Source organism: Plectrocnemia conspersa, unplaced genomic scaffold (genome assembly GCF_051122295.1).
Source record: "Plectrocnemia conspersa isolate PC_06_02 unplaced genomic scaffold, ASM5112229v1 ptg000010l, whole genome shotgun sequence".
In the NCBI taxonomy this organism is placed as follows: domain Eukaryota; kingdom Metazoa; phylum Arthropoda; class Insecta; order Trichoptera; family Polycentropodidae; genus Plectrocnemia; species Plectrocnemia conspersa.
In genome coordinates, this window is record NW_028277174.1 from 20549539 (window position 1) to 20577130 (window position 27592).

Genomic DNA, 27592 nt, shown 5'->3' on the forward strand with positions numbered 1-27592 from the left:
ACTCAAATTTAGAAAGTAATGACAAATTTAAATTTAAAGAATATTGTGAGAAATTTATTGCGTGTTTTAGCACAGCATTTTCAATTTAATGCATTAAAATGATTAAAATATTATTTTTAAATAAGAACTTCATCACAATCCTATATTGGTAAACACACATTTGGGTGAAAATGTACCCGCTTAATGATAAGTAGTTTACCTTTTGAACATTTCATAGCAAAATTATTGTTTATCGTTATCTACAAATATATACTTATGAATTCAATGCCAAAAAAAATGAAAATAATAATTTACATTTACATGGGGTCACTTTGTACCCCATTTCGGTCTTCGATCACATTATGTTTCAATTCTCTAAATTTAAAGTAATACTACCAAAATTTAATAATTATATTGTGTTACACATAGCCTAAGTTTTAGTACTCTATGATACACTTTTTGTAACAATTTGAGTGACATGGTGACATAGCAAATCTTCTTACAAATACTCATATTAATTTGCTAAAAATATTTTTTTTAAATCTGTTTATGTGACAATCCTGATAATATAAGTAAATGAAAAATTTGTAAGCTTACTACTTAATTTATTTTTAAATATATAATATTTTTTATTACAAAAAAATGGGGTATACCATATTATGGAACTACAATACTTTGACTAATACTCAAAATTAGAGATTTTGTAAGTTCAGCATCAAAACCAAACAGTATAAAATTGTAATGTTATTAAAAAAAAATTTTATAAATAAGCAATAGTGTTTTTGATATTTATTAATATCGCTAAACATCAAATTATTCAATTATAGTTTTACACTATCATATAAGTCTCTTTACTATACTACCACCTAACTTGTATGTATGTAAATATTTATGTTACAATATAAGAATATCAAATTGAAGTGTGAAAACGGTGTACCAAAATCGAACCATAGGAACGTGGTTACAGTACCGACATAATAATAAAAATAGTGACTCACCTGATGTGAACCCGGGTCCATTGGGTGCAGTGCTAAAGGGACCGCTGACCACAGATATTTCCTCCAGCTCGTGTGATCCCTGTAAACAACGTTTCGGATTTTGCATTTAAAATATTTACAGCCGCGAAAATAAAAATCCGGGGGCTAGAGATAACGCCGCTGGAGAAGACCCAGTCAGCCATGCAAAATAAATTTCTCGAGACTGCGGGGCTCGCAGACGGATTTTGGCGGCTGATAAGGAGAAAGGGAATATATACATATATATGTTTAAAAAAACACCGACAAGGATCACGAAGGGTTGGTAGAGGGTGCGAAAATCTCGACGCGAATCGACCGAGGGTTTTTTTTCGTTAACGAGTGTCCTTATTGCGGATTTATTGCGATGGGATTATTTATCGATATTCCAGGTTAATCAGACGTGCGTTTCCGTTCCTGTGGTTTTAACAAATTAATTTGCTATTATATAATATTTTGATATATCAAAAATCAATTTATGATAAATATTATAATAATGAGCTTACCTTAATAATCTTAAATTAATAAAATATTAACGTTATAGACTAGATAGATTAGATTATATATTTATAACTTACATTCTTTATTGCAGACTTTTATTTTTTCTAAATCGTAGCTTATGATCGCGATGTGGTATGAGATAATTCCGCAACATTCCAGAATTATCATTTTGTATGCAGAAGATGAGAATTTTCGTTTTGTGATACTTCAATTAAAAGCAGGAGACAATGACAATGAGATTTTGTTTATTTAAATTTTTTTTTTTTTATTTATTATTGATATTTTGAACTCATTTGTTTAATTTAAATTAAATAAAAATCAAGGAGTCTTACGTTTGGTAAATATTTTTCAACATATCCGAAAATATAAAATTATTTTTGTGTGAATAATTTTTTTTTCCGCAAAAAAGATTTATGTACAACTGAACTTAATAAAATTAAGTGCATGTGTACTTAATTTTAAAAGTATAAATATATTATTTTACAGAATAATTATTGTTTATATATAATACAAGCTTAAGTTAGGCTGTGTTAGGCTACGATATAATGTACCCAAACCTAGCATAGCTCAAAATACTTTTGCAATTAAATACATGAAAAAACAATTACTAAGTTATTATTGAAATTTTTTTTTACTATGCATTAAAATAACTTAATCTAATAAAAAATGCATCCTAAGCATAATTTCATAAATATAAATGCAAAAAATCATGTTTAAAAAATGTGTTAATATAAAAATTTGTGTTAGGCTGAGTTATGCTACGTTATAACCCTAAACAAGCCTAACTCAAATTATTTGGTGTATCTATATGTAAAAAATAATATAAATTTATTTACTACGATTTTATTATGCATTAAAATTGTTTAATATAAACCAATTTTATAAAACTAAATGCATGTGTATATTAAAAAAAAAATTTAAATAAAGGTTTTGAGTAGAGGTGAAATAGCTTACGGTGCAATATCTAACATATTCTAACCTATATGAAAAATATTACAATGTATTAAAATAACTTTATTTGACATAGATTTATAAAATAAAATGCATGTACACCTAATTTTATAAAAAATAAATACAAATACGTAATATTTGAGTTACGTTATAATATACTCCAAACAAACCTAACTCAAATAATTTTTGCTGTTAAATATAAAAAAAAATATAAATTTATTCATGGCAAGAATAATTTAATCTAATTTTATAAATATAAGCACAAATAGGCTATCTAAAAAAATATATTCTTAAAAAATTTTGAGTTAGGCTACAGTATAATGTACTATACTGTATTTGCGTTAACACAGTCAGTTTGAGAGCTATCTATATCATCATAATTCATAACTGAGAAAGAGATGGCAAGCTTAAGTTTAATATAAATATAAGTATATATTTATATTTAGCTCACTATCAGAATATGAACTGATGTTTACATCAGATGGGTCTGAAAAAGATAGCTAACAAAATATTAAAACAAATATCTGCAATGGTTGATATTGTATTAATTTTATACTAAATTTACCCTAATATTTTTGACACTGGTTTAAATAAAGCTTTTACCCTTATTAAAAAATAGCATAAAAATATAATAATATACAATATATAATAAAAAGTTAAATTTTATTAACATCGGTTATTATTATCGCTTAATAAATAAAGAAAAAAATATTTTTTAATGATTGTTACATCAACCTAATATATATAAAGCATTAAGTCGCTGCAATAATAATATTTTAGATAATAAAATGGTGGACTAACATTATCTTAATTTTTTTAGAATTGATTTGTCTTTATTTTCGGATTGTTGCTCTCAATCGACTTCGGCAACATTTTTCTCATTATCTTACTATTGTGAATCGAACTGGAAGACTAATTTAATGGCTGGTTCTCTATCGATAGGGTCCTTCCTTAACTTAAATAAGTGAACCAGAATCACAATAAATGATTTACTATGAAACACTATTATATTTCTACCGAAAATATGTTTTTATTATCTCATTTAAGAAACGTAATTTTTTATACTGGAAATTATGTTTGAGAATGATTTTATTATAATGATAAGAAATAAAGAGATTATATTAAGGCACGTTTTTCCGACCGCATTGCCGCAAGGAGAAAGTGTTAGTTAAATATCCAATTCAATTTGTTCGTTAGCATCTCCGATGCCTACAATGATGAAAAATTAAAAATGCTAATTTCAGCACAGTTGCAATCTCTCGGTGCGTACGTTTTGAGAGTCCCCGAGGGTATTTTCTCGCGAAATCGTACAATTAAAAAAGTTGTATTTTTTTAATTACAGGCCTTCCGCAATGGGTCCGCGGAGGTTGTTTAAACAATACCATTTGATACTAAGAGGTAAACGATTGTCAGGGATGAGTGGGTTAACTAAAAATACGCCTTGATAAAATCAGCACTAAAATCTATTCAGAACTAAATTAGATTTATATACTCTATATGTAAAATTGTGATGTTAACAAGTTAGTGTGGCTAGATAAACATATGATATAAGATAATATGTAAAAGGAGCTCATTTATTTCCGATATGGAATATCTAACAAGCCTAGTGGTCGTAATCGTAGTAGTACTACCAGCAGCAGCCTATAGAATGGCACAGATGTCTATTTGCTAATTGTCGTCTAGGTAATGGGGGGAAAACAATAGTTCGTTTGCAGCGACCCGACATATTACCCACATTTCGGAGGGCCATTTATAATCAAATTCGGCGGATTCTTAGCGAATTTTCGCTATGAATTTTCATGAGCATTATGGCAACGACTTGTGTGGCTCTTCCGAAACATTTGCATAGTTGCGACCTACGAATGATTAATAACAGAACTTACGAATATTACTCGCAGTTTTGCAGACAAAGGATTTTCTGCCGAATTTCGCATGACCACGAAAAGTACAACGGTTACAAAACAATTATACCAATCTACTTTAATTGAAAGAGTTTAAAGTATACTTTTATTTAGTCGTATTATTTAATTTTTTAAATATTTTACTTCCAGTTAATATAACCAAACAACTTTTACGTACTAAATAACATCGCTGCAAATGGACATTTAGTTTATCCGCCTCTTGTCCAGATTTTGATAGTATTTTGTCTGTCTATAGCACTGCAGTGAAATTGTATAAATTCATTTCATTCAAAGGCTTTAATTGCTTTCCAACTCTATGGAAAGATACAAAGTCCAACTAAATCGTTAATCTTTTTAAGTTCTCTCAATATAAACTTATATAAATATAAATGTAATAAAACATATTATTCTTATACTATTACAATATATTATATACACATTCACATTCATAACAAATCTAATAATAAGTTCTATACAGCGCAAATCATCTTTTCATATATGAGAAGCTCAATGCATCTTAATAAAGCAATCTAATTATTCTTTAACAATCTGATTTCCTATCTATCTCAATGTACAACTAAATATATTCATATAATAAAATACAGATACTAGATCAACTCATGCGTTATTAATAAATACAGGTTAAGATAGATAATATCTAATAAAAAAATATTAAACTATATTTTATGATTCGCTATATTTATATAAATAGATCTGGGTTGAATAGCCATATGACCTTTGTTTTCCGTGTACATTTTCCGGAACTTAGACAAAAGGAGAAAACTAGACCGTTTTCTGAATAGTTTCGGGATAAAAAGGTATTCCCTCGTCGCGGACAATACAGTTGGCATTGCGAATTATTTACGGTTAATGAATTCGCACTCGATTATAGTGTAACTATAATGATATATATCTTGTTATTGTATTTATTTTGATTATATATAATTCTAGTTAGATTTTAATATTTATTTTAAAATATATTTTGCCGAGATTTGCTTTTTTTAACAAGAATTGAAGCGATTGGATAATTTGCGGGTCTCGTCCTATTTCGTAAAATTATCTCAGAATTTCTCCAGAAAATCAAGAAAACGAGAAAAACCTGATTGAGGGATAATCGACTTTGGGGAAGGTCTACCTTATAGTGGCAATGTGAAATAGGGGTACGGCAAGAAAATTGCCTGAAGGTAAAAATTTAACCTTATGTCAAAACAACTGGAGCAAATGCTAAGGTTAATCTGTTGGTATTATAAAAATGAATATTACAGTTGATTATCCTTTGAAAAAGTCGACACTTTTTCTTTGACAATTTTTTTTGAGATAAATCGATTTTATATATAAAACATAATTTCAAAAAATATTAATATTTATAATAAAATATTATAATAATATTGTTTTATATTTTTAGTAAAACATTCATGAATACGTATATAAAAAAGTGTATTGGATTTACTAAAACTAAACTGTCGCAAATATATTTATTTATTTTATAAAACTAGATGATATTCTGATTAAAATTACATTATTTTCATACTTAAAAATAATGAAATTTCAACAAAATACCGCACTTTAATATGATAGCTGTAAATAGCTGTAGCTGTAAATATGATAAAAGTAATATTATATTTACATTTTTATATGTTTAATATCAATAAAATTAGAAAAAAAGCAATATTTATTTTTAAAACGATGTAATACTGAAAATGTTAAGCTTATAATAATATTCAAGTACCTAAAATCTACACATGTATTTAATATATACATAACAAGTATAAAGGTGTAAAATTATAAATATTATTAATGCTACGAAACTGTTTAGCAATAAATAATATAAACGATGTTATTCTAGTGCTAAATTGTTGTAGTGTTATGGAAATATATATACATATATTATATATTTATGTATGTATATTACGATTTTTTCTGTTTAAAATATATTTTTTGCTACAAAAAATATTTACTGAAAATATTATAAAATAAGTTGAAATAAAATGCAACTAAATTTTGTTTTAAAAATTTAAGAAAAAAAAAATTTTGTGGTTCTTATGGGTCATCAAAATTTGTTCAATTAATTTTAATATTTTTTATAAATAAAAAATTGTACCACTAAAATAACATATTTAATTGAGATAAATTAAAAATATTGTATTTAAAAAATCTATCTAGCCTTCCGGTTTTGAAGTCTTTCAAAAAATCCCATAAAATTATCAACGACTCAACTGCCATCTAATTACACAGACAATTAATTAAAAAGTTACAATTGCTACAAACACTGCATCTATACAGAAAAACGAAGTATACTCTATAACCATTGCCCGTTCCTTGAATAAATAGGCTTGAAGTCCATTAACGTTAAGCATTACAATTTAGTTAAGTGTATTACACACACTAATTTGGAACGCGGAAAATGTAGATATTTTTTTAATGAGGTATTAGTGTCGTGATAATTTTAATATATATTTAGAAAATTAATAAAAAATAAAATCAATGAGAGTCGATATAATATAATAAATATATGTCATGGACTATTTTAAACAAATAAAAATGCATATCAACTCGTCTCTAAAGTAACGCCTAACAACCAAAGAGAGTTCTCAGGATTAAACAACTGCGCTAATAATTGCTTATATTTCATAGATCATATATTAGTACTTCTGTTCCAAGATGTAAGTTAATTTTTAACACCTATACGTACCAAAAAAACTACTTTTTATTTAGAACGAATGCGTCATATTCCACCCTGCGCAAAAAAACTATAGTTAGTTTTAGTCCTATATTAATGATGGCTATAAATGGGCATCTGTCAGTTTCACTTTTAAGGCGTAAGCATATTTCGTGGGTGTGTCAAAGAAGTGATGCATGTTTTTCAAATGATGCAAAGATTCGCCAGATGTGTTTTAAATTAACAATATTATAGAGAGAGACAGATAGAAGAAAATGCGAAAAGAGACGCCAAGAAGTCACGGCTCAAGATGCATCAGTGGATCGTCCAGCATCATCACAATAACACATCACGACAGATCACAGCAAGTCTACTCGACACTCAAGCGAACGCTCTCTGACTTCCAAGATATCATCAGATGTAATATGCAGCATATATATATGTAATAATTAATAAATAAATGCTTATAAAATAACATGATGCAAACTTTTCAAGGATCTATTATGGCTGCTAAGTCACGCCTTTGTTTTTTACACCAAGAAATATTAAATATAAATAATTAGAGCAGACATTATTTTTCCTTTTATAGAATATTTTTTTATATATACAGCAACAAAAAATATACATATTTCTCTGCTGTACAAGAATAGTAAAAGAAAATAATTTAGATAGTCATCTTATTATTGAAAGCCCAATTTTTAAATCATGGTCAATAATATTTAGTAGTTATATATAATTTTCACATTTTCACACCGCATGTAAAAGTGTCAAATACAGAGAGCCAAATGATCTGGGGGTGCTTCATATATTCCGGAATGGAAGGTATCCACTTCATCGACTTGACAGTGAATATGGTAGATTACGAAACTGTTTTTTTACCCCTTCAATGGAAAAGCTCGTGTGTTCAACTTTACTTGCTTCTTAATCGAATTTCACGTTCTTCATAATCGCGAAACGCATGACATCGATTAAATTTACAAAAAAGCGTCACTTACACACGTTTTGCAAAACTATAATGCGAAAGCATTTATTCGCACCGTAAAGTAGGAATGCAAAAATAAAAGCGCCATCGCGGGCGCCAAATTTCCGGTGGCGGACGACCGGAGTAATTTATGCATCAAATCAGCTCTCGCAGCTCTTCTCAGACGTTTCGGATGTTAATTTGCCGGCTCTGTCCCGAAAAACACTCTGCTTTCTGCTTTATCGCCATGCGAGCAGAGCAAAAGTTGGTAAAAAGGAAAGTAAAAAATATATACATACACACAAAATTCGCGAATGCCTGCCCCTCGGCGCGCAAATGGCGCATCCTGACATAAAAATTTCATACTCGGCTAGAAATCAGGATCCTGGAGTGCCTAGTGAAAATTCTCAAAAATGTAATAATACGCAGCTGTTCAAAGCGAGGAAAATTTGTAAAAAAGAGCAACAGTATTTTACACTGAATATTTTAATTTAATCTGGCAAAATGTTCAAATATCACAAGAACTCGACGTTTCCGTGAATTTGTATTAAGTGATTGTTACAACTTTAATACTAATGGTTTGTTTAAATTAATATTTCATAGCTTTATCGAATCTTGGCTAGATCATACAATTTTTTTTAATAATTAAAATTAAGACCATTGTTACCTAATAGATTATTACAATATTTTTACTATGGTCAAAAAGTAATACATAGTATATTATAAAAAAAATAATGAAATGATACAAATTGAACCAGCTCCTAGATAGTAACTAAATCAATGTGCAACACTAACGTATTAAGGAGCTAAATGGTGACATGTGGACGTCCTGTTTCTAACGGCATAAAAGAGGACAGGAATAACTGACAAATTGTCAACGTAAAACGCGTTTTTCATAACAATCCCAAGCATCTTGAAAGATTTTTGCAGACGTTGTTTATACGTAAAAAGAACTTGCTTAAGAAATCTTTATGGGAAGTTTATGTAGAAAATTCATTTCCACCGATATAATAGGAATATTTTGATTGTGAATGAGATCGGAAATTTAAAAGTCAGCTTTTTAATGGCAAAAAAACAGTATTATGTTATTTTTTCGATCTCATTCACCATCAAAATATTACTCTTTTTTAAAACCGAAGTTGTATGACGCTTAGTATTTCTTCAAACTACTGAAGGGTGCTGTTGACAATCCAATTATTCTAAATGAATTCAAGTTTTGGGTTCTGAAAGGTCTTCAAATGTCACGTTCGCGTCCTCTTACCCTGTTGCCATTTAGAGCCAGGTCGTCCGCACTAAGCAACTCGCCTATGCCTATCGCCTTCCAGCTCCTTTATACGCTGGCATTGCACTTTGAAATATTTAATGCTAGCTACGAGAAGCTGGTCTAGTTTATATTTTATATTATTAAAATATTAATTTTTTTTTTTCTCTATGTATTATTTTTTACCATCATGGCGTATTAAGATACCTGATTTAAATAAATATATAAATATTTATCACTTATTCCGTTCTCTCATTGAGGATAAAATTAAAATAAACACTAGAGATTATATAAGATTTAAACCAATGTCTTTTAAGTGTGAGTCACCGACTAATATTACTGCTCTATCAGCCAATTCATGGTTAAACATATTCAATAGTAACGGACCCAAAATTGATCTCTACGAAATACCACAAGTGACTTTTTTAGGATCACTATAGACTTCATCCATCACAGTTATTTGCCGTCAATCGTATAAATAGCTTTTTATCACATTAAATTTATAGAGTTGCTACAATTATTTGCCTATATATTTTAATTTCTCAAGTAAAATTTTATAATCGACGGATTTTAAGGCTATGAAAATACTTGTTTTTTTTATCTAAATATTTTATCAAAGACACTAATATTAAAATGGAAATATGATTTGCTTAATATATCAACTAATAGGTATGTGTTTTTTTTATATTACTCATAAAACTGAAGTTGTTCAATAATTAGTTACGGGGATTGTTTAACTGGTTGCACAAATAGTGCGTCCAAAAAAATCAAGAGTAGATGCATTTTTCACATTATTTTTGATAATGGCAAGATTTAATCAATAAAATAATTAACTAAAAACATAATTACCACTTTAAATTCAACCTTCCGTGACATAATAAGTGTTGCCACTCTGAAAAATGACAAATTGCACTTCGTACGTAATAGTCTCCCGCGACGGACGTTGCCGTCAGCGACAATTCATTTAGGGGAGCGTCTGTGTGTTGGCACCCCTGCATTGCAAAAAAGCAGCCATGAATATGAAATATGGTGGGGATAACGTATAAAATACGTATTATTTTTAATACGTTCATCTCATAAATATGTCAAATGTAAATACGAGTCGACCCTGCAATATAAATGTAAATAGAATGAAAACAAACAGGGCGAATAATAAAATGTTAATTCTAACGAGATGCGCGAGACGATCTGATTAAGAGACTCTAAATAGAAACTTGAGCAAGACGGACGCCGGCCATTGTCTCGCGCCGGAGCGTTAACGTCGGCGGCCGCGCGGAGCTAAACAAGGCGCTAAAAATACGATCGAAAAAAAAATGGCGAATGGGGTGGGGCGAGAATTATAACCGTAATAATTCTCTTAAAGGCGAACGCGAATAATCACGAGTGGTCTTATCAGCTCGATTAATTAATTTCAACCAGTATACACACATGTCCGCGCCAGGTATTTAACCCGATAATCCCTGGGGACGGCCGAGGGTGTACGGACGGCAACCCTTCGAAGCTCACGTATTTAAATTATTGGATCCAAAGATTAATTGTCGAGTGAGGTGCGACGTGACAAAAATTATAAAACTGAGGGCACACTCACCATCTTCGAAACTTTGGAAAAAAGCTTCCCAATTATCCTTCGAACATTACGGCCTCGTCTTCCACGTCTGACTTAGCCGCCATATTCAAAGCATAACTGACCGCAACCAGACACCTGCGAGACTCTGAAACAAATAAAACATACATATAATACCCCGATAGTATATAATACATTATGTTTCATTAAAGTTTGATGCAATTTTATTTTAATATATTTATTATATATAATATATTACAATAAAACCTTTTTTAGCCAATATCATCATAAAGCCTAAAGCTAATTTATGTATCAGTATATTATTTTTTAGAAACCCTCACTGAATTTAATTTTGATAGAGTTGTTGAAAATACGCGGAATAGGCTCGAGCAATTAAAAAAAGCATACATTAGGCTGGTGCGGGTGGGTTAGTGGTCTCCAAAGCATTGATGTTTGCTATCGTGTAATTATCACTTGACGTACACCCAAATGTGTATCCAACTTTGGAGAACACATGGTGGGTTGTTGCGAGCGATTGTGAATGTTTCTCTGTGACATATTAAGTCAGTGCATGCAAGAATGGTGGTGTTAGGTGCGGCGAGTAGACGATACATAGTGCCCACATTGGTATTGAGATAGCGATAGCTATGAATCTTGAAAAACATTGGCTTATAGTGGTGACTTCTAGCCGTAAACATCACTCCCAGTTAGGTTTTGGGTACATCCTGGATCACCAGCAACACTAACGTTATATTTATTGAATTTATAAAATATTTTTATTTTGGCGATTATACAAACAGGTAACGTAAAAAATATTAAAATTCTCAATTGACGATTTTTCAAATGACTAAACCTAACCTAGCCTAACCTAGTCAAATACATTCGTAATGAGACAACTTTATAGTGTTAAACATAATAATACTCATTTTTTCAGTATATAATTATTCATTTATTGATAAAAGCTGCACTTATTGTAACTATATTTTTTTAGGAAAATCAAGAAAAAATTCATATTAGAAAAAGTTTGATTTTATTTATTTAAAATATAATAAAAAAAAAACATAAAAATAGCAATTTAATCATTAATATATTCTATATTCCAAAATTGTAGGTTTTAAATAAAACATACCATTTATTCGTTTATAAAAGTGAATAATAATATTCTTATATTATATTTTCTCTCACTCTATTAAGTCTAAGAGTGTATTATTTTATGAACATTCTTTTAATTAAATTGCTAAAAATAATTTTATTTATGTTTCACACCACTATTATAAAAATAGAGAACAATTTAAATAAACAATATATAAAATAAAATGCGAGTATATGTGAATTGAAATAAATTAGCGTTGGTATGGTTTACACATCAACTGTTAAGGCCAAAATGTTCCAAAAGCGCATAGGTGTATAAATACAGTTTTACTAATATTGCCCGGTGGAATTTTAAATCAATTGTGTAGTACGTTTTAAGATAAATATAACTTCGCTGTCACAGTTGCGAAACTTCCAATGGCTGTTCAAACCCAATCCTAACATAATAAAAGTTTTAAAACTAATTATAGTTGTTGAACTTCTATTAGAATAATTCATTTAGGTTAGGTTCTGATTTAAACATAAAATATCGCTCAATGCAATAATTTTTATATTTTAAATATATATTAATTTATGCTCATTTTTTAATATTTTAATGCACAAATCATTCATTTTAGTGCATATTACAAATAAAATATTGCACGATCGAATATTTTTTATTGAGCAAATATATGTTTTTTCATTATTGTAATGCGCAAGCAATTCGTTTTATGGTACAAATTATTTATTTAAATGCACATATCTCTTAAATAACCTAAATAAATATTTTGTTGACTAACTTCATGCGTTACACACGGATCTTGGTGTTTATTATATTATTTTGCTTGTACACTTTGGGTTTTTAAAAATTCAGCAAATAATTTGATAGATATATTATTTTTTTTGTTAAATTATTATAAAATAAAATCGATAGTAAAAGTTTTTATAAACAAAAAAGTTTTCTTAAATCATTGAACTGGTATACAGATATTATATTATATGTTTTTTACACCGCTTAACGGTGCGTTACAAAAACTTGAACAATAAATGAGATTTATTAAGTATCTGTGTGTTTAATGCAATGGAGAGATAACAAGTCTCATAATTTAGTAACGAAAAAATTAGCTGAATAAATACGATGGAAACACTTACTGTGTACTATTTACAAAATAAATTCTGATAATCCCGACAAGTTAAGTCGCAAATTCACTTCTGCAAGAGCTAAAAACGGATTTATATAACGCAAATAAGCAGACGTGGCTTATCGCTGTACAGGATAATAAGGTTTGACATCAAAATTATATACTAGAAAGATATAAGTTTCAAATCAATGACCAAAACTAACGTAGTTAAGCACTGTGTAAGCTGTTACATGATAATAATACCAAAGTGTTGATGTATATTTTACACGTGTATATTTATATACACATACATACAAGCATACCAATTTGAAATTGAAATAACCCAAACATGCCCTACGAATCATTATGCTCCATGGTAACACCGAACTCAACCCGGCGTAATCCTCTGGGAATGTATTATACAGAGAGAGGATCGATTATTATTATAGTAGTACGGTACATTTCCAATTATCCATTCATGGCAACAGAATAATAGTCCTGCGAATGAGTTAGAGACGGTCAATGAAAATGCTACTCAAAAACAATTATGTAATAAATAAAGTGGAAAAGTTATATTTTTATCAGAGTTATGTATATTGTATGTAAAGTCGATGGGGTATGCGACCTATGCAAATTCTCTGGGTATCTATCAAAGGGAGAAAAACAAACATTTAATAAATATTTTTCTAGTCCTGTGGTTTCAATTTGGAAAGTAATATATTTTCTACATAAACATACAAACGTTATCAATCTATTTTTACAACGTTTTATCAAAATCTTTTATTCAAAAAAAATATTATAAGATCAATACGAGTTCTGGCAGAATGAAATCAAAAATGTAAATGAGTGGAAACCACTAAAATTTGAATATGGTTCACATAGTAATATTTAGACACTCTTGCCTTTAATGGGTCACATAGGGTGAATTAAAAATAAAAAAATCTTTAAATGTATTTATCAAAATAAAAATAAGTCTTATTCACCATATAAAATACTAATATGTAATATAGACCTACAGGGTAGCATCAAAACTTAACTATAAAAAGTACAACTAACATCGATTGCAAACTTCAAAGCAAAGTATAAGAAGAAGAGCATTCACACTTGAAATATCTACCCATTGTGTATTAATACGTATGTTTGAAACTCACACATGCATAAACGATTCATATGTGTAAATCGCGCGGAAAATTTCTCTCACAGTGCGATGTGAACGACCGGAAGGAAGTCGGGTCACGACTCTTTACAATCAGACACAGAATCGCCCTTTTGGTCACACCCGCAACTGTGGTCGCCTGGCGTTACTCACACATACGCCAAATTAAATTCGACCTGCTAGGTTTTCATTTTAAACGAGGAAAAACAAAGCCAGAGAGATATATACATACGAAAGCGAAGGGTGTGTGTGCCTGCTACGTTTGTTCGGGATGTGGAAAGAATTACAACGGATGGAATACGCTTTTAGTATTATATGTAGAGTGTAAATAAATTCATTCGTGTTTTCTTAACACAACCACTAAAATGTTTGGATATCAAATACGTGATATTTATTTATTTTCTCACGCATGATTTTCCCGATTTTCTAATAACTAGGATTAAATATGAAAATATCACGTGAAGTCCTACTACATAATTTTATATAATATACCCTACATAAATTTACAAGCTCACAATTTATTTTGATAATCAACACCGTTGTTTCACTAGTGTTGACAGCACTGTGAAATCTGAAACGTAACAACTTTCCAAATGAAACACGATGCTTCACTGCGTTGCATATAATATTTTGAACTACATGAAACTCTCGTAATTGGCCATTGAAACACCGGACTATGGTGGTTGTAATATAACAATCATGATTATCAAAAATGCTGACTGAGACATAAAACTTCTAAGTTTTATCAATTTTGGAAAGCTTAGATAGCAAACGTAAAAGTTTTCTTATAATATAAATATATATATAAAATAAATACAAATATATTATATATAAACTAATAGATTTTTAGATTTAAAAATATAAATAATCAAGTTATATGTATATCATACTATTATATAACAACGAAAAACGTGTCGAAAAATATTTTATTCTTAAGGTCCTCGATACTGGTGGAATTCTCCTACCATATCGGTGGATATATTTTAGACAGTCCTTCCTTTATTACTTCCGTTCTTGGTGTGACTTTCTAAAAGCACTGTAAATCCAGTGAGACTCACAGCAGATCAATAAAGATAAAGCTATCGTGACGCATTGGGTTAACCAATCAGGTTACGATGGTCGTAATTTTAATAATAAATATATTTATATAAAAATATTATAATTATAAATCATCGCAATTTTATACGCTACACTGCTAATTTGTACTCGGTATTTTCTTTAATGAAAATTACAAAATATTAGGCGCGGCTAATTAGGCATCAGTGTTTTCTATTAATAAAACGTATTCATGAGTAAAACATCCCAAAAATTTATACCACATAGATAATTCTTCAACTATATTGGTGATAAAAATAAACTATGTGATATGTTTATAAATGCCGATAAATATTTCACATATTCTTTTTGTTTTTAATAATAGTATTTACATATAACAGTATTAACATAAAATAAGTATGTAACATAAATTTACATAAAAGATTTTTTAATATGGTGTTTTGGATGCGAACAGGAGAACTTAAAGCTTTGCTACTAATTAAATGGCAATCAAAAAAAGTTTGTTAATCCTTGATTAATCCTTGATTAATTCGCACGGTTCAGAATAAAAATGTATTAAACGATTTATCAAAGCCCATCTACATAATAAAAAAGATCTAAATGAAATAAAAATCATTATGACCTAACATGATACACCAATGCGTCACTATGGTTAAAACAATACATAGTATTAATAATACACAAAAAATATATAAAAATAATAAAAATAAATAATCACTCTAATAAGTTTCAATATCTTGAAATCATTAGCTTATAATATAAATAGTCTAAAATAGAAATTGCTGTATTTATTTAATTTAATTATAGAACAAATTTGATCCTTATCCAAAGCATGCGAACCATAAACAATAATATATATTTTTGTTTTTGTCTGTTGTAACGTATTGGGGTAACCTGATAATATTTATTCAAAAGCTATCTGCACTTTAGCCACTTTTTAATTTACTGTAATCGAATTCTTGGTAATATTTTTATTTATTTTATTTATAGTATATTATTTTATGTTTATGGCGCTTTGTTGTTATTATTATTATTAATAAATAAATAAATACCAATGGTATCTACTAGAATTTTGAAGCAGGCTGCATGACACATTTAATAGCCAACTTAAATTTCTCGGTGAGCCACACCCCACCTTCATAAAGTACAATTGTAATGGCAGGTCACAAATAACCACACACTAAACACTGTTCTGATGTTAAAAAATAAAAATAACATATCTATGTCATTTTATTAATAATATTCCCATTCTTATAATATGATATAATAAAATACTGCAGTAGATCTGTAATTTGGTAGCAGTGTAGCATGTGATTCGTACACAAGATCACGAAAATACGAAAACTTTCAACTGGATATGATTTATCACCTACGCTGCACACAATCGAGTTAATAATGAATATAAATAGCGTGCGCTTTTCGGCCTCTGACAGACACCCTTTCGCCAAAGTCATGCGAAAGGGCGTAAAAGTAAGTTGGGCCGGGGGTGAAAAACTGCCGGAGATACTGGAACTTTTGGCACTGCGCCACGGGGTGGGCCAAACCCGGGGGTGGTGAAATATGGTGTTGAGTGTCAGGAAAGACGGGAGGCAACAGGATTTGAGGGCTTACAGCGACTTGGCCGCGATTTCAAAACCTAAAGTGTTATACGAGCTTTTCCACGGGCTTGAGCACCGCGCCGAATCAATGTCAGTCAGTCGAGACGCTAATTTATACTAACTCACTGCTGAAAAACGGCGGATAACAACAGGTGTGCACCTAAAACAGATCGTATTTGCCCCTAACCGTAAATAAACCCATGTATGGTCCTCCAATAATGGAATGTTAATAAAATGTTGTTACAACTGGACCCGTTTTGAAATCTGATTAATTTTGATCTCGATAAAAATAATACAGAATTAAGATTTTTATGCAATGCTTACACAATATACCATTTGAATATAAAAGCTATAAATAAGAGCTTGCTTGAAGTATTGTTTTATAAAATTCCACCAACAGTAATTTTAAGTGCGATGAACTCATCTTCCCGGGCATATGGATGTGCATATATACATTTATACTCTGATTTCAGACCTTTTATTTAAATTCTGTTTAGATTTATAATTTCTCCCTATTTTTAGCATCAACTGAGAAAATTTGTGTTTTTAACTCCCAAGTCAGATCAAGTAACCAGTATTTATATTTAGAATATATTTAATGGCTCTCAACTCAAAAACACCAAATGACTGCACTTTTCGGGAAGATGTAATAATGATGACTTAAAAGGGACATTCTCTACGCCTAACTCCAGTATATTTAATTTTGTCTTCGGTCGTGTAACAACTCCAAATTTAAAATAATTAACGTCCTAATGACTATAAAAAGATGCGCGATGGCATGAACACGCGTTTTTCTTTTAAGGCTGCCAGTATAATAATGTTGCTCATAAAAATCGTACAGCGGAGTTTTGCATAGTGTTGCCATCTATCAGTAATGTTTCTATAACTTACTTAAAATTAATAAAAAATAATTCGAATCAAGGGCTTTGAGGTTTTAATCATCGATTTACACAACTTTTCATGCTGCCCTATTTTATAGCTGTCTAAAGAAATGATAAAATCAATTTTCATTGCAAAAAAGATAAATAAATAAAACAACAATAACCTTGTAAGTTATAAATAGCAACCATTTTACTACTTTCGATCACTGTTCATTTTCGATTATTAAAAGTAAAAAAATACTTTAATTATCATTAGATATTTACGATTTTATGTATTAAATTTATAATACAAATATATAAATATAATATAATTTGAGACTGCGTGATCTTTGAATTTGTGACAATTCACCGAGCTTGGCTCGCAAACATTCGATGTGCCCTACAGTTATAGAATGTGTTATTTAGATACATTTTTGCTGATTGTTTCAAAACACAAAAAAAAATATGAACAATATTTATTTTTGACTACTTGTTATAATTTGATAAAAAAAAATGCGTTTAGATTACTTGAAAAATTAATTATTTTACACAAGAAAAATCTTAAATAAAATAAAAATAACCTTTTAAGCAATTGCAAAATTTTAACAATCAATATGAGTATAATTGTATTATCCCATTGTCTAGATAGTTATTCGGTCTCCAAGACGCATCAGATCCAATTTCGCTCTAAAACAGAATTGCACCTTAAAACAATTAATTGGATAACTAAGTTTAGATTTTATTCGTTTGGAATAAGTAAAATTAAATTATAACAATTATTTGCTTTTCATGAAATTTTACATCTAATAATGTAACAAAATTATTTTATTTAATACTATTATATGCAAGTGATATTCAGTGTTGCATATATGGTTTAAAGCACTTCCTAGATTTTTGTATATTAAAAAGAGAGATATGAGCTACATATTGCATTAGAATTAATATGATGAAATAACAATTTAAATCCAAATTAAATTAAATAAGAAATATACATAAATTATTATTCCAAAACTTTACTCTTGAAATTTAAGAAAAAATTTCTGCTAAAAGATTGATCATAATGCAGCTAAGTATGTAAAAATTCAAAGATAAAGAAATTAAGAAAAATTTGCTTCAGAATTAAAGAAAGAATCTTTACAATCGACTTCGGTTAATCCTGTAACTGTACTAAGACAATTAATTAAAATGAGAGATAAGTCTAAAAAAAACACTTTTACAGAAGAACAACATGCAATATCATTTAATTAATGCTCAAAAATATAAAGAGCGAACTTTGTAAGATTGGTGAAGCTTCTAATCAAAATGTTACACAGTTTGTTTAAAGAATGGCAGAAAAAGCCTAAGGAAAAATTGTTAACAACCAATTCAAGTTTTGTGTTGTTTCATAGCATCTAGAGTTGAAGATTTATACATAATCGATTTGAGTACAAAACAGTATTTGCAAATTACAAAAAATCACACAAAAGTTGCTGATTTGATCATGACCGAAGCATTATTGGGTGAAACACAGTTTTTGCAAATTATTAAGAATTACACAAAAACATTTTACCTTTTTTTACTGTGCTTATTTTAGATTTTTTATTCTAAAGTTTTAAGAAAAATATATTGGTTATTTAGAAGAGAGAAACCATGGTCCCCACATAGACCCGGTTTCGACACAATCGAACCTTTATAAAAACCTTTAAATAAATGCGGTTTTAGTTGTTCTATATAAGTTTCAAAATATATTTTGTACTTTCCAGGTTGTGAAATATATGTTTAAGTAAATACTAAATAAATAAAAATTTTAATTCAACGTTAATTTTTATTATTATTCTCAAAGAATAGTTCCGTCAGTTGGCCCTTATCTTTTGAAAGAAAACTATTGTTACTATATGATTATACTAAAGAAAAACTGCTTTACTGTTTATCAATAATATATTCCTTTGTCTATATTTATTTAAATATATAATTTTATTAAACCAGGTCATTCAATCAATACACAAATACAAAATCTCTCCAGTTGTTATTCCATTTCAGTACACAATTTTATAATTTAATTTACTCAAATAAATTGCCACTCAAAAAAATATAAATTTTCGTTCTATTTATGTATTAACTGCAATTACCTATTTTGTTATAACTGACAGAATATTTCTTGTAAAATACATACAGTTAATAAATATTTTTTTATTTAATTAGATAATATCGAAAGATAAAAAGACACCGATTTTATACATTTATTAATTCATCCATAAAAATTTATACATATTTTAAATATATATAAAAATATATATTCCTTTATATCTTTCAGTCGTAATTGCCCCATCTATGTGTCCATTTTTATTGTTCCTCTAAAATGTCCCACTGAATTCGTTCTTCCTAAGCGAAAAGTGTCATTTCACAAAGGGCAAGAACGTCGTAAATCGGCGCTTCTCTCTTCGCAGTCACAAAGAAATGGCGTCGCGTGCTCCTCCGCGGAAAATTCAGCGCCCATCAAATTTCCCGACGCTAATTCCGATTTCACAATGAAACTCCACAGCGCAGAGAACCCCGGGCACGCTTAATTAACTCCGCCCCTGGCCGCTTTGTATGGACAATGCGATTTGTGGGCGAGCTACCGCCATATTGAACACGACGACGGCTTCATTAACTCTCTTTAAAACGACCGAAAATACAATATAAAAAACTCAAATTGTTACTTTAGAGTTATGTTTGTGTTTCGTGCGGGAAAACGGCGCTAATTAACGATCGACGCCGATGGACGAAATTGCTCGAAATTGTACTGTTATAATAACTTTAATAGCATTTCTGTGCTTAATTATTGTAAAAGCTGATAAATTATTATGTTTTAAGATAAATTAAATGATAGATAAGTATCAAGGCAATTCAGATCATAACAATTTATATTATTCATTGAACGACTATGACGCGACGTACGATTCCTGTGATAATATTCTACAAATATTTTTTATAAAAATAAATGGATATTTAAATTGTTAAAAAATAATAAAACAAATACAAATATATGTATATTAATATTAAATAATGAAATTGTACATTTTTGTTCGTAAAAAGCAAATTTTTAAATTAAATGTTGCAAACATATTTTTTAACATTTTTTTTTGTTAAATGCAATTTTTACTTACAACTTTGAAAAATCACGCAGTCAAAATATGGTGACTGATTAAATATACTTATTTTAAAAAGTTGTAAACTATTTTCTCGAAAAGCAAAAGTATTCTAATATTTTATATTTATAAGTATAATTTTAGCGTTTTAAAAATTTCTTTGTTATTAATTCAACATATTTATATAATTTTAATAAATTTTATATAATGCTAAATTATTTTTTTAAATATAAAAAAAGACCGTTAAAATCTCTAGGAGCAGTTTAATCACTTTAAAATATTATTGATAAAACTCTCTATAAATGTAAAACATATTCAATAATATAATATTATTAATTGGTAGGAAAGATTATTAGAATTAAAACTAGTGATATTTTACATCGTTTTTCTTATTAAAATATTTGCGTGATTTGGCTTCACTTCTTCTGCATTTGACTCCCGTACTTGTATATGCGTTACTTTGAACAATCATCAGGTATGCTAATTTTTATATTATGCTAATCTTAGATGGTCACGTACCAAAGTACTTAAAGCAGTACGAAGGCGAATCGTGAAGACTAATGGATATTTTTGTTGCGCTTTTAGCGCATATATGCGACAAGTCCTGTTTTCACGTTAAATTCGTTCATTTTTAAAAGTGGTTTATAAATATATATAAATATATCAAGAAATGAGCTTAAAAATCTTAAGTACCACATACATATAAACAGTCGCACTAACTGGCGCTACTGAAATAAGTAGGAAAATTAACATATATTTCTCACAATCTATTTTTTTAACAAAAGAGTTTAATGTTCAAGAAAGGCTTTTGCAAAAATCTTAAAACAAATTAAAGGGCAAAAAAACTATAGTACATAGTGATAAATAATTTTGTTAGAATCTAATTAAGTTTATATTGCTACAATATTGATTTTATGTTATTAAATATTTGTTAGAATCTTATTAATTTCTCTCCTGTTCTATCTATCTAAATGTATACATTTTCGCAGGAGCTGAAGTTTAATTAAATATTCTCGATAATTCTCAGTATCCCATTCCATCACAATTAAATAAAAATCGTAATTAATGTGTTTTTTTTTCATGGACGTAAAATTATTTCAATTTTAATATATGTATTGTTCGCTCAACGTAAATATTGTGTATATTTTATTAATAAACCGATATTTAGGATTTATATAATAAAACATTTTCATACTATATGTATGTATAATATTATATAATATATTCATAAACGAAATGTTTCAAAACGGATGTTACGTTACTAGCATCCATGCGTTAAAGCCGTTGCACATAGATTTTATAATGCTTTTAACTATACATATTTTATTATGTCTGTATTTTATGAAAAGTAAAGATAAGAGATTAATGTTTTATTAATATATTGCATTATTCAATGCAGTAATAATGATAGGGCTGTATATGAGCGATCAATGATTTGAGTTCAATTTCACAACAATCGTATGATATCAAAGGCCAAATCTGAACAAGCATGTCAAATACGTCATGTTCAATATATCCGTATAAACCTTTACATTTGTGCAAATGCCTTTAAGCATTTTGTATGCTTTGATATTTGCGATTTTTAATAATTGAGAGCATGTCTTTTCTGACATGTAATTTACAATATTTGATGGAAACTGGATGAGTCAAATATTAAAAATATTTTTAAAATTCAATACCTTCCAATGTCGAAAATCGTATTTTATCCTATGTATCTTAAAATGTAAATTACATAGCTACTTCAGAAAAGTTATACCCTTTATGTTCAATTTGATGATAATAGCAGAAAAAACAATACAAAAATAATATATGTTTTGTTATAATAATTATCAGTGTGATAAATATGTATAATTATATTATTAGAAAGCTCTAAGCATCTAAGAAGGTCATCACTCAGTGTCAATTTCTAAAAAATCATCAGTTGTACAGCTTTTATTAAAAGCTTTACCTAAATATTTATACTAATAAATTAAGTTAATATATATGCTGCGATTGTGGGCTTTAATTGTTTTAAATATTTAATTTATTCATTAGATATTTATTTGTAATCAATGCAATATTATTCAATATATTACAATATGATAGCCAGATAAAGTTTATAACTATAACTTATTCTCCAATATTCCTTTCAAATCAATAATATGTAGATATTACGTTTGTATAATAATTATTCCATATAATTCTTATTGTTCATGTACAGAGAAGCATAAAGCCACAAATAAAATTAAAAAAATAAGGCCTATATATTATCTTATGTTTTTTTCGATTTCTAATAATAGAATCTTGGGAACTATATAACGAAAAAATTACGACAGGGCAATGGGTAAAACTTATCGAATTTTACTTTGAACTTTAGCGCTCTATTGTTCTTACCTAGAAAGCATACATGCGCATTTTCATCAAAGAATCTCTCTTTCCAACCAGCGATATTGCCCTTAATTCGACGTTTCTAATAACAAGTCTTTGATAAGAATCTTTCATAATTTAGAAGAACTCAGTCATTCGTATTTAGAATAATAAATAAAAAACATTTTAATTCCTATTTTGTACATGAATACGCAGCTGGTTAAAAAACTTTTAATCTAACTTTCTTATGATATTTAAGAGTTCGAGTACTTGATAATAATAATAAATTTATTTTTGAGCTAAATAAAAATATTTGCAGAGAAATCCAAACGAGATAGAGCTAATAACTTTCAATCAAGACTTCATTGAAAAAGCTCGGATACGAAATGATAAAAATGAAAAGCATTTAAAAATATTAATTAACTTAAGTAAACCTGTACTACTAATAAATATATTTCTACATACTCATATTTTGGTGAATTCAAAAGTCATCATTTTACCTTTTAACTAGATTTTATTTTGAAACTTCAATATAATGTGACGATGATTTCAGCGGATAAAATACAATTAACTACTCTATAAATAAATAAATAAACATTAGAAAGCGAAAAATATCACTTCAATAAACATAAGAATTTAAGACATTTTAAGTTGAATTTCTTGGAAGTGCTTATAAGTCATTTAGTGGTCTACATTGTTTTTAAGTAGTTATATATTTAATCGACTGTCAGCTTCTGTAGAAAAAAAATATAAGAATTATAATGACAAGTCATTTTATTATTAGTAAAAATGCGATATTATTGTGTATTCCTCAATGAGATTATCGACAAAAACTTTACAGTATGTTAAAAGACTTTAGAAATAATATCAAAATTGATAAACTAAATCGGGTTTATAAATAGTTTAGTGTACATTACTAGTGAGTATTTGATAAGCATTTGATAAAGAAATAAATGTGGATATACCTTAAATTTGGTTTAAGTAACGGGGTGTATAAAAAACCATTATTGCGCAAATAAATGCGTCTAACGCATGAAATAGGCCAATCGATACAAAACCTTAATTGTTTTGGATTAAATAAGAGTGATGCTATCTGATAAGAGTTAAATAAATATATTCGAGCCCTACAATACCCCTAAAATAAACAGTAAAAAAATTATCCATTATCCATCCCTTTACTCTGAATTTTTATAAAAACGTTTTTTACAGTGATAGTAATACAGGAAAATAAACATATTGAAATATATTACAAGTTGCTGATTTTTAACCATTTTTATAAGAGTAAATTAATAATATTAATAATAAGATGAATTTGTAAATAATACATGTTATAAATCAGAAAGGATTAAAATATAACGCGTGCATTTGGGTTTTCCTTCAAAACGGAAGCAATTTAAAAAAAAAACTTGTCACTCTTCTGCAATTAGTCATTCCACTAAAAAGAGGTGAATAATAAAATATTATCCACTTTATAGTTCAAGCCATTAGATCTTTAAGAGCTCATCTAATCACAGAAGCCGCCGCTTCTCCCTTCGAAACGACTGGTCCAGCTCTACGTCCGGAATCCAGATTCAACCCATTTCGAAGACCCTTGAAGACTACAAACGCGCCCATTGCACGCATTGGATTCAATTGTATTTTATTACGCTGTATATCCTTTCAAGTTTGAGGCATTAAAAAAGTGAAAGACGTTATGGAAAAGAGCGTGGGTCAACTCATGAGTGTATAAAATATGATATTTACACTACTAAAAAAATATTCTAAATCTAAACGCAGTTGTTTCGAAGCTCTTGCGCGTGCCAGAATGAATTGCAGCGTTGAACACACTTAAACGCGAACAACCCTCGCTATGAAATCATAAAGGTGGTCGTGTTCCGTATGAATAATTCACGTTTATATAAATTCGGTTCCGTAAAGGTGTATGGAACAAACGTACGCTAGCTAGCTAGTGTTTATACGATATTATGTACATAAATATATCTTCACAATACGCCTATTTATATTTATTTTTTTATTCTCGACAGTGTATCAGGGACACCGGGGATAATAAAGAAGCGCTTACAAAGAGCTCATGCGAGTCCGTATCCCCAGCTGCATGACAATGTCCGCGGTCACAATAGCTTCGGCAAGAAAATATCGTTCCCCGGGGAACGGTCGCCCCTTTGTCGCGGGAGCCCTGCGCGCGACCGAATCTTATTAGCCGGAAAGCGGATATGGGGAATAGTTTTCCGCGGAACCGTGAATTAGATCACGTATCGTTTATGATTTTGTCGAAAATATTTTTACGACGGCACTGCGTTCGTTCATAAGGCTGAGAGGGGCGGCGCGTGGTTCCGAATCTGTAATTTAAGAGATTCCAAAATTTCGCGGGGTGCACTCGTTGGAATTCAGTGCGATTTTTATCAGTATAAGAGGGGTATTGAAATTGTCGAAATTTTTAAACTGTTCAATTATAGTGTGACTGAGAAATATTTTTTCACGCAATAATTTTGTATTAAATACTAAATGTCTTACTAAAACCCAATTTGAACTTTATACACATTTCGTGTATATCTAACATAGCATATCTTCATGAAGCTGCATTAATTTCTCAAAATACATATAATAAAAATACTATATGTATTTTGAGAAATTAATATAATAAAAATACATTAAATTCTCAAAATACATATAATAAAAAATAAAATACATATAATAAAAATATTATTTTTATTATATTAATATAATAAAAATTAATATATTAAATATAATTTTTATTATATAATATAATAAAAATTAATATAATAAAAATACATTAAATTCTCAAAATACATATAACAAAAAATAAAATACATATAACATAAAATAAAAATACATTAAATTCTCAAAATACATATAATAAAAAGATCGTCATCTTACACTTCAATGCCAATAAATACTAATAATAAAAACTGTCCTTTTTCACCTATCTATGTATTTTTAGTGATCACAATAATCTGCTGTACAGTAACGCGCTATCTTCATAATTTAATCCAGGATTTCTGTATAAATTTAGTATATACTTTTTCTTACAATTTTATGACTAAATAACATATATTCAGATAAACCTGTTTTTATATTACACGTTTATTATTTATAGACAGTTTAAAGTATTTTTAGAGAAGCCAGTTATTTTTTTACATTTAGTTTTACGTGTTTGCTTTATCGCAACTTCGCAAAGTTTTATGCAACATTGACATACAGTATTGACTTGTCAAAAGCATATATTTTTTCTTTAAATGTTTTATTAACTACACAGCATTAATGTGCTTTTCTTGGCAGTTAAAACCGATAAGACGAAATTAGCTACTTATCCATAAGCTTAGTCTTAAGGCGCTTAAAAAGCAGTTTCTTATATAGCATAGAAATAATTGAAAGAAGCGATATTGTCCGTAATAAAGTGACTTCCATATATGATTATGATTACTTTAACTATTTTTCATTACTCATGAATATATTTCTGCATAAAGGCAGCGTTGAACTAATTGAAAATAAATAAAATTATACTATATGCACAGCTCCAAACTGATCTGATCATATGGTTTTTTATTATGGAAATGTAAGAGAAAAATATGTACTGAATCCGTTCAGAAATTCTAGAACAACTTATTGAAGGTGCTGCGACATTAAAAAACAATATTGAAAATAAATACCGTCAAAGAAGAAATTAAGATAAAAATAAAATCTGCTTCAGCATATGATTTCTAAATATGTATGAAACTTGCTCAATCGTATGTTATCGTCTGAAAATAATAATTTGACTGTAATCCTTAGATTGATTTTCCACTTTTAAAAAACATTAAAAAAGCTTCATTATTACGTAAACTAAAGATATTTTCAAGGCAAACTTTTTCGCTTTCCAATTAACAATTATTTATTTTTCTCGTCGATACTAACGAAATAGTTAGAAAAAAACCTAATTGATTTTATTTACACACTGATTCATGCCAATTAAAATTATAATAATATTTAATGTGAAATCTCATAGAAAGCAATAAGCTAATTCATGTCAATTTTTTCGGTTATATTTCAATAAATATGCTTATGTTTACTGTCTTTGTATATGATTTCTTAATGTTTCAATAACTCGCTTGATCATATGTACGGTTTAGGAAAACCCGAGTTTTTAAAAACCAACGGGTCCGAGTCTAAAAAACTGCATGATATTGTCTGCTTTTTAATATAGAATTAAATTCTACTTTCATCAATAACGGTCTGGGTATCATCCTATACATCTGCTGAATCATTTTCAAATGAAACGTTTACTATAGTCGTACTAGTTTTATTATTTTCTTCATCAAGTCTTTCTCCAAACATTAGTACTTTCTTTGAAGGTATAATACCATTTGCGATACAGTCTAATAGCTCTACTAATTCTATATTTTATGAATTCATGTGAATTACCAGAGCATATGCATATCTTGACTAGCACATTTAAAAACGATAATGTATCTGTTCTTAGTCAT

General features: G+C 28.7%; 1 protein-coding gene and 1 long non-coding RNA gene across 2 annotated transcripts in view; one reads left to right on the forward strand and one right to left on the reverse strand.

The window, feature by feature from the left end:
- The window catches only part of LOC148230935 (uncharacterized), a 565745-nt gene that overhangs the window by 269545 nt on the left and 268608 nt on the right, over window positions 1-27592 (forward strand). The window lies entirely within an intron of this gene.
- Window positions 1-27592, reverse strand: part of LOC148230939 (cyclic nucleotide-gated channel alpha-3) — a 232171-nt gene that overhangs the window by 158158 nt on the left and 46421 nt on the right. Inside the window, exons 2-3 of the mRNA XM_088194402.1 lie at window positions 10815-10938; window positions 978-1056 (exon numbers count right to left, since the gene is read on the reverse strand). Of these exons, the coding sequence (XP_088050528.1) occupies window positions 978-1056; window positions 10815-10817 (82 nt within the window). The 5' untranslated portion in view covers window positions 10818-10938. The remainder of the gene's footprint in view (window positions 1-977; window positions 1057-10814; window positions 10939-27592) is intronic.